We start from the raw sequence: 9,503 nt of genomic DNA on the forward strand, positions 1-9,503 counted from the left end.
TTGTGGGCCCCTCCATACTTGTGGGCCCCTCCATACACACATAAACATACAAACCCTGGGAACAAACCACATGAGTAGGGAAGTCTTCCATTTGTCGTAGTTTTCTGGGAGACTTCAGTAGAATTAGAGCTGTTTCTTCCATAAATGTTAGGGGGAATGAAATGAAGCCTCTGAACTGGATGGTTTATCTGCTGCCGAATGAGATGTTAAAGGAAAATTCAAGTTCCCCCAAACCACGAGGCCCCCTAGGCCTCCCATTCCTATTGCTTGCTGCAGTGGCTTTGGGAATTCAGTCCTTCCCTGACATCTGCTCTTTGTTGACTTAGAATTGGCCACAGCGGCCCTTGCTGTTCCTTTCATATTTGTGGAGCCTGATTGTATTATTTAATTTCTTGTGATTGGTCACAACTGAATTTATTGCTGTCTTAGTACCATTTGGCGGTGACTTGAGAGGGGCTTGTCCTTTCTGGAGTAAGTGCTCTGCTTGCTCGGTGTTGTAGACCCTGAGCATGGTTTTAATGGTTCTGGGAGTGCTGGCGTGTAGGGTGACTTCATCTTCGTTTGCTCCAGAGTATTCTCGGATTTTCCTCTTCATTTCTCCACCCAAAGAGGAGGAGTGTGTACTTTGATCTGGAAGATTCTACAAAGATCTTGTAATTAGTAACTTCAAAATTAATTTTCCTATAGACGGAGGACTCTAGTGTCTTGAAGCCTGTTAACTTCGTTGAGGTTTGCTACACTGTCCATGGTCTGTGTATTCCTATATAGCACGTATTTCCTGTAGCTGTTCAATGATGTTTTGTAAGACTTTTCATGGAAACAGCTTCAGAACAGAAATGAGAGTTCATCAGAACATGATCTAATCCTACATTTCAGAACCCTATTCTCAGTAAAAAAGTAAAACAAAACAGAAACCCTCCAGTTTATATAGAATAGCTAGAAAGAATATGATCATGGTCATTACTGATCAAGTTCTTTGAACCCAGTATTTGGCTAGTCAGGGCAGATTGTGCTGCAGTAGCTACTATGCCCAGCGTGTCGGTAGCATTGACTAGCCGAGCTTCATTCTTCTTCCTGCTACACACATGTTTATGCAGGTTAGCCGAGGGTTACACTATCACGGTCCTCCAGACAACAGGCTGGACACACCAGCCGAGAGTGCACCTTCATCTCCCTTCTTTAAGGGAGGCATGTCCACCTGCCACTGGCCACTGGAAGTCAGTGGAGAATATTAAAAACGTCTACCTCAGAATGTTCAGAGGATGGAGAATCTTGGAGTCTGTTGTGGGCAGGAGGGCTCACATTGCTCCCAGGCTCCTCTGCTATTACATAAACAGGAGATTTATAGGGTCCGCAATTCCATCCCAGTCTGCTTGGCCTGAGCTACCCTGAACTAAGAGGTAGAGACACCATGGAGTGTTGGAGGCCCTGTCTGATCATCATTACACCATGGTCTTTACGTGTGCAGAAGGTGTGTTTTACAGTGTGCTCTAGTTTATGTGGCAGTTACCAAACAAAGGATTGTTCCTATGATCTTTTAGAGGAGGTCCGGGGGTAGTACCACCCACCATACACTGGGCCCTTCCCATCAATCACCAATTAAGAAAATGCTCTATAGCTGAATCTTACGGAGGTGTTTTCTAATTGAGGCTCCCTCCTTTCAGATGACTTCAGCTTGTATCAAGGTTCTTTTTGTTGTTGTTCTTGTTTTTTGGTTTTTTGAGACAGGGTTTCTCTGTGGCTTTGGAGCCTGTCCTGGAACTAGCTCTGTAGACCAGGCTGGTCTCGAACTCACAGAGATCCGCCTGCCTCTGCCTCCCGAGTGCTGGGATTAAAGGCGTGCGCCACCACCGCCCGGCAGCTTGTATCAAGTTTACATAAAACTAGCCTGCACACTGTACATGGATAGTTCATTTTCCTCTCTGGGCTTGCTCCAGAAGAGGTGGCTCCTAGAGCTAGGGGTGTCTCCAAAGAAACAGACTAGATGATTCAAAAAAGAGGACATCCGGAAGCGCCTTTGCAGCGACGATATGAAAATCAAGTAATGTGCTGTCCTGATATGAAAGAATGAAGTGAGCCGGGCGGTGGTGGCTCACGCCTTTGATCCTAGCACTCTGGAGGCAGAGCTAGGCAGATCTCTGTGAGTTCGAGGCCAGCCTGGTCTACAAGAGCTAGTTCCAGGACAGGCTCCAAAGTTACAGAGAAACTCTGTCTTGAAACAAACAAACAACCAAACAAATAAACAAAAAAAGTATGAAGTGGTGGCCATGCTCCGGATGGGTGTCTTTGTCCCTGGCAGGAATCACGGGGAGGGCGGGGCATTCGTGCAGGCTCTTGGTTGTGAGGAACACACTGTTTATTTCTGGCACTATGCTGGGGGTTGCTGGTGTTCTCTGACTGAGAATGTTCTGTCAGGGTGATGGGTGAGAGTCACCCGTACACACGTCAGAGTCCCAGGGAGGGCCAGGTCAGGACATTAGTTGTCTCTCTTTGTACTTTATCTAAAATTACAAGCACACCAGCTCTGACCTTGGAAATGCTTCGTCATGGTTGGTAGATGTGCCAGGCCAATCGCTCTAAAATGTAGCACACATGAGAAAGGGAACGCCTTTTGAAGAAGTGCTGAGAGCACGTTTTGGAAACAGTTCAGTGTGTTTCTCATGCGACCTTACTGACAAGAATAATGTGTGTCACCCAGTAAGCTATTCCTTAAAAAAAAAAAAAAAATTGAGTTTTCTGACTGTTTAGAAAATCTTAAGAGAATTTCAGTGGATTTTCATCTCGTTAAAAATATAACAATTCTGTTTGATTTCTTAAAATTACTGCTCCGAGTAGGATGGACATTTGTCAGTCAGAATTCAACAACAGAAACCTTTTGACCTGTGCACAGAGTAAGACACATGCGAACATAGGAAGAACAAAGACCCTAGTGGTCCCTAAATCCAAATGCTGCTATAAGCAGAGCCCAGAATAAAACCTTTCAATACAGTGTGCTGAGCCAGGGATAGTTTTCATTTTAGTGCTTTTTTTTTTTTAAATTCTGTTTTTAGTCTTTGGAAGTTTCTTATACATGCATAAAGTATATTAATCATAACCATAAAAGGAAATTTAGACTTCCTTTTAAGAACATATATAACACTTTTGTGTGGGGCTGGGTGTAGAGGCATACACCTTTAATTCCAGCACTTGGGAGGCAGTGGCAGGGAGGCCATCCTGGTCTACATTGTGAGCTTCAGGTCAGTCAGGATCATATAGAGAGACTATGTCTCACAAAACAGCTAATACATGTCTTCTTTCCCATTTCCTATCCACACTTAAACTTTGACTCTTTACCGTTTCCCCATTTCCTATCATGTTCTGCGGTCACGTCTAATTGAACTTTCCCCTCCGTTGCAGGCCTGTAGGTTTCTGTGTAACTCATTCACCCACCATTTCTTTTGGCTACACCTCTGTCAACATTTCATTTCCCCATCTCTTCCCCACCTACATGCTTGACTCTTTCCAACCCCTCTCTGTTTTGATTTTATCTGTCTTTTACTGTCCCCTCGCCCTTAAGGCATATGCTCCAGAAGTCAGGGATTATTACAGCACATTATTTTTAAGCAAAGAATATTCAATTATTTTGTTTTTTTAATGAAAATATTACTGATAGTAACAATAATTATTTTAGAGAAGATAAACATTGTTGTGCCATTAATACAACCAAGCTATTATTTTTAAAATATATTTTTCCATCTTAATTCTACCCTTTAAAGGCTTTTGTTTGGGGTCCACTGGTATGCAGCAAGTTAAATATAATTAGTAATACATTTCCTATGGAGAAGAGGGTGTTTGCAATGTTCTGTTGACAGGAACGGGGGATGAAAAGACTGAGGCCGGAAGTCAGAGGCCACTGACCTTTGAGAGAGACCCAGAATAAATCACAGAGTCACTCATGGGACACTCGCTGCCACAGAGCCACCCCCCCAACAGTGGGTCAGGACAAAAGCATGACCAATCCCCTCATGTTGTTTTTCTTTCCAGCAGAGGTCATGGACTCTGAGCCCCCTTCAGAATCGCCAGTTACTGTGTCCCTCTGTTTGCAGAGTGGGCTCCAGCCTGTCTGGGTGGCGGTGGCCAGTGTCACCTCTGGTTTGACCTGGAGTCTGGGGCCCAGGGCTGTCTTTCTTGTCTTTCCATGCACTGCAGTCTGCCCCTCTCTATTGGGTTATGCTAACTCATTGATCTTGTGTAAAAACAAAAAACAAAACCAATACATATAACTTAGCCCCCTTCCCCTGCACTAGGCTTGGTCTTTCACCCTGTGATCTCTGTGTCCCCATTACAACTCCTTGACTCAAAGCTTCCTCTCCTTACTCTTTGAAATCATTAGTTCCTGGCTTGACTGGTAATCTAGATCTCGACAGGAGACCTAGCAACATGTAGCTGGTAAAATCATCTCTAGGGAGAGTAGAGTAGCCCCCCCAATGCCTTTGGCAAATGCAGCCCTAGGAACTGTGGTTTAAAGGTGGATGAAAAGGTGCTGTTGCATGGAGATGTGCCTGTCTTGCCCTGTATATCACTGACTACCACATGGGATTGGCCCCTGGATGGCTTCCGTGGCAGGCCCCGAGCGTCAAGCCATCATGGTGGCATTTCTGCCATACCAGGCGTTTGATGTTCATGAATGGAGTAACACACGTATTTAAATATGACTATTTCTCAAGCCAAATCCTGTGGAGGGCCAAGTTTTATAGCAGAGATATACAACTTCTGTCTCTGAGAACTGTGGCCTACCATAGATTGGCCCGCTCTGGTAGCCCCCTTGAGCCTCATGGTGGCCCATGCATGGGACCATCCCTGACACTTTTTCTTAGCACTATGGAGCCATAGTTCACGGTAAGCAGGCTCTGACTGGCTGGCAGTCCTTAGTGCCTCATCCCCTGCTTCTGGTTCAGAGACTGTGCACTCACTGGGATGAGCTGGATCCTCAGCAGACCAGATCTCACAGCGTTCTTGTCATAGTGCCAGCAGGATGTAAGCTCTGTGGAGGCAACACAAGTTCTGGGCGAGGGTAATAACGGCGTCCTGGAGAGATGCCAGCCACTTGGTCCTGAGTCTTCTGGTGAAGGCAGACTAGAGACCTGCCTGGGGCTGGTGCGATCTAGAGTGGGCACATAGGCTCCCAAGAGTTGCTCAAGAGACAGGAATGGGATCTGGGGAACAGACCCTGACAACGGGAGCACCATTATCAACCACTGAAAGTTACAGTGCCGGGTGGAGAATCCTTCAACCCTGCAGTAAGGCTCTGGTGCTGTGTCTGGTATGAAAGATGAAGAGTGGTCATGTGGTTCACGTGTGCATCTAGATTCCTGCATGGCTGATCAGTGAGGTTGGAGCACCAGTCTACCCCTCTAGCCACTCAGGGAATAAGGGAAAAGCCCTTTAATAGTGAGCATCCTGCTCTGGCTAATGCACAGAGAAACCAGCTATGAACAGAAACTCTTCACATAATGTTTATATAGACCATAGGCTTCAACACTCCACAGATATACTTTGATCAACTAAACAGAGAGAAAGCTTCAAGTCTGGACAATTAAGACACATTGGACATTTTACAACAATGATGTTGTCATGGTTACTTCTAACGTAGACCAGCATTGTTCTTTCCCAGCAGTTGTTAACCTGGGTCATCCTGACTGGCAGAATTATGCTAGATCTAACCAAGATCTAGGCATGGTTCTCTGGTATGGACATAGGGTCTAATTGGCAGCAATCCTGTTGAACAAATCTTAGCAGGCACATATTCCCAGCAAGCGTGAAGTTCAATTATGTTAGACGAACACATATCTCCTCTGGTCCCTAACAAGCCTGTTCAGCGGGCTGTTTATCTTCCTGGAAACTAGTGGCAACACTCCTTCAGGTGAAGTCCACTTTGTGTAACTTACTATTCCCCACGCAAGCTTATTAGTCAATCCTCCGTCGCATCACCTTTCTGGTGTCGAGGTGTCGTGGTGGGAGGGTGAGGGCAGCATGCATGGCTGGCATTCATAACCCGTGACCTCCAGGCAGAAGAGGAGCGCGATGACATGGAGAAAGTGAAGCTGGACAACAAGAGGATCCTCTTCAACCTCCTGCCGGCCCACGTGGCGCAGCACTTTCTCATGTCCAATCCCCGGAATATGGTAAGTGGGAGGGCCTTGCGGGGGCCTGCTGGGTGAGATTTTCTTTCCCTCCTCTGCGTGAACTGTTTGGTCAGAGCTCCTCACAGCTTTGCCTGCTGTAGTGACTGCAGCCACCTGCATAGCCCAAAGGAAACGCTGACAAAAGCCACGTTCAAAAGCAAAGAAATCGGAGCTGGCTTCTTAAAAGGTTCTAAGGATAGAAGCAGGCTGGAGGTTCAGCCTTAACCTGCCCTGCCAGAACCAGCAGCTGGTGTCTCTGTGCAGTCAGCGAGCTTTAGAGCCATGGTCCCCCTTACCTGCTATGCTCTCGCCTCGCCAGGCTCAAGTCCAAAGCCGGCCACTCAGGATTTGCCCGTGCAGTACAGGGCACAACCTGGAGCCCCCAGTGTTTCTCCTTATGGCCTGGCTTGTCCCCCTTTCAAATGCTATTCCTGCTGCCGTAGCATTGCAGGGCTGACCCTTCTGTCTCTGCAGGACCTCTATTACCACCTGGAGCCCCCAGTGTTTCTCCCTATGGCCTGGCTTGTCCCCCTTTCAAATGCTATCCCTGCTGCCGTAGCATCGCAGGGCTGACCCCTTCTGATCCCTGCTGCCGTAGCATCGCAGGGCTGACCCTTCTGTCTCTGCAGGACCTCTATTACCAATCCTACTCCCAGGTGGGCGTCATGTTCGCCTCCATCCCAAACTTCAATGACTTCTACATTGAGCTGGACGGCAACAATATGGGGGTCGAGTGCCTGCGGCTCCTCAACGAGATTATTGCCGACTTTGATGAGGTGAGACCTTGCGACATCATCGACTTGCAGGGCATCAAGGATGATCCTTCTTGTGTCCACTGTGAATCCATTAGGGACCAGGGCAGGGCAGCGTCCACTCTGGGTGTGCAGGTGGGAATCTCTAGTCCCTTCCCCCACAGGGCACTGTGCTTGCTCCACTGGAGATCCTTTTCCCCCAAGTGACTGTGAGTTTGGAGGCAGGGACATGGATGTATCCTATGCTGTACCTTCTTGGTGTCCCTTTCAGACACCAGAGGAGCTAGCTGCTGTGCCCTATTTGAAGGCCACCCTCTCTGTTGCCCCCTAGTGGATGATGTCTGTAGGACACCTCTCTAGTGTTCTGTGATGTTTAACTGGTTTCTGTTTTAAACAAAGCTCATGGACAAGGACTTTTACAAGGACCTGGAGAAGATCAAGACCATTGGGAGCACCTATATGGCCGCCGTGGGGCTGGCGCCCACAGCAGGAACCAGAGTAAGTAATTCCCTTGCCACTTGCTGGGGCCTGGGCCTGGTTCGTGGTAGATGTTTCTGGCACCCTAGACAGGTGGGCTTGGTTTCCCTGTGCTAGGTTGGGGGAGAAGAGCCTAGGCTATCTTGGCATTGCCTGGTTCTCTCTAGATACCCAACCTTAGGAAAGTCTTAAGCCTTGAGCCCTCCTCCTCACTTCCTCCCTGTGCTCCCACCCGTGGAAGGCTGAAAACTGTAACCCCCACAATGGAACTGTGAAAATGAAGTGGTTCTGCAGCTACCGAGGAGATTGATTCATAATTAACAGTCCCCTGGAGCAGGAGTCAGAGGGCTATTTCACCCCTCAGTTAAGGCATGAAGGAAGCTAGTCGCCGGTAGCCTCTTAGGGAAGGCTTCCTGACCCCTCCCAGGTGACCCCCTCATACCAAAGCTAGACAACGACACCACAAGAAAGGAAGACCACAGATCAGTGTTTATTTCTCACAAATGTAACTGCATAAATTCCTCTTCAAGCATTAGCAAACACAACCAAATAATAAGTCAAACGAATGCTACACGAGGGCCGTGGATTTATTCCAGGTAGATAAGACTGGTTTAACACTCCAAAATCAATTTCTGAAATTTGCACTATCAACATATGATCCTAAAAATTGGTGCAACAAGGTCCATTTGCTTCAATACCTGTTCCTGAATAAAAATTGTTAAACTCAGAAAAAAAGAAACTACTAACGGGACAAACACCATACATAAAAGCTCTACAGTTTAATATTACATTTAATGTGGAAAAACTCCCCAACCCAAGATCAGGAGCATTGAAAGGACATCCCTTCTCACCAGCATCGATATTAGTGTTATCATTAATTATTAAAGTAAGGATTTTGCTGACTATTCTGGCTGGAACTTGAACCATTATGTAGCCCAAGTTGGCAAAGAATTCCAGTCCTGCTTCCTCCAGCTCCTGACTTCTGGGATTGTGTACACCAAACTCCACTCTCCCACCACTAGTTAGCAGTGTTCTGGAAAATCTAGCTAAGGCCATAAGACAAGAAAAGAAGATAAAGCACATATGGACTTTAAGGGAAGAAAGAAAACTGTCTTTGTGTGCAGATCACATTGTTATACACACACACACACACACACACACACACCCCAAATGAAAGAACCAATGGTGGGCGGGTTGGGGGATGGCCAGTATACCACAGAGTTCATATGTAAAAGTCAGTCCTGTGTAGTAGCAAATGACACTTGGTATTTGAAATTACAAACATGACACTGTTAATATTAGTGCTAAAATATAATCCTGGGTATAAATATAACATGGCATATACAAGCTCTTTATAGGGAAAACTATTCCGTGTCCCTGCACGGGAAGGATGATGACTGTCAAGATATCAGTGGTTATAAATTTGATTAATGAAATCAATCCAGTCTCAATCAAAATTGTATCAGGATAGCTCATAACATGACAAACTGAATTTAAATTTATAGTGAGAAGCAGAGGATCCAGAAGAGCCAAGTCAGTGCTGGAGAAGGAACTAGAAAGCTACAGCAACCATGGCAATGTAGTGTCCTGGGGATGTTTCAGATTGGTCAGTGGAACAGGGCAGAGTGCCCAGAAAGAGACACACGTAGCTGCGCTCAGTTGGTCTCTATTTTACTATAATAATTGCCTATTAATATGAAAAAATACAACTAAGATAAAGATATTCTGCTTTTCATAAGACTAACTTGAGTCAAGTGATTTAAAAAAAACCTATAAAATTTCTGGACAGTAGCATGGGAGAAAATCTAGATGATCTTGAGTTTGAGATGGTTCTTTTTAGATGGAGCTCCCACAGCATGACCCCTGAAGGAAAAGATTAGAAAAGCCCCTCCTCTGTAAACAGGATTGTTGAGAATGAGCAGACACTCTGCAGGCTGGGAGAAGATTTGCAAACCACCTGTCTGATAAAGGACTTATACTAAAAATTAAAAAAATACCCTAAGATTAAGAAATAAAAAATGCCAACCTAGTTAAAAAGTGGGCAGTCTGGATAGGTGCCTCATCAGTGAAGCCCCACAGAGGCAGGAAGCACATGAGAAGATGCCCATAG

At 46.1% G+C, this 9,503-nt stretch overlaps 1 protein-coding gene across 1 annotated transcript in view; it reads left to right on the top strand.

Moving 5' to 3' along the window:
- LOC101995761 (adenylate cyclase type 1) overlaps positions 1 to 9,503 on the top strand; it is an 86,537-nt gene that overhangs the window by 62,800 nt on the left and 14,234 nt on the right. Inside the window, exons 12-14 of the mRNA XM_005359221.2 lie at positions 6,048 to 6,164; positions 6,794 to 6,940; positions 7,316 to 7,414. Of these exons, the coding sequence (XP_005359278.1) occupies positions 6,048 to 6,164; positions 6,794 to 6,940; positions 7,316 to 7,414 (363 nt within the window). The remainder of the gene's footprint in view (positions 1 to 6,047; positions 6,165 to 6,793; positions 6,941 to 7,315; positions 7,415 to 9,503) is intronic.

Source organism: Microtus ochrogaster, linkage group LG1, assembly GCF_000317375.1.
Source record: "Microtus ochrogaster isolate Prairie Vole_2 linkage group LG1, MicOch1.0, whole genome shotgun sequence".
In the NCBI taxonomy this organism is placed as follows: Eukaryota; Metazoa; Chordata; class Mammalia; order Rodentia; family Cricetidae; genus Microtus; species Microtus ochrogaster.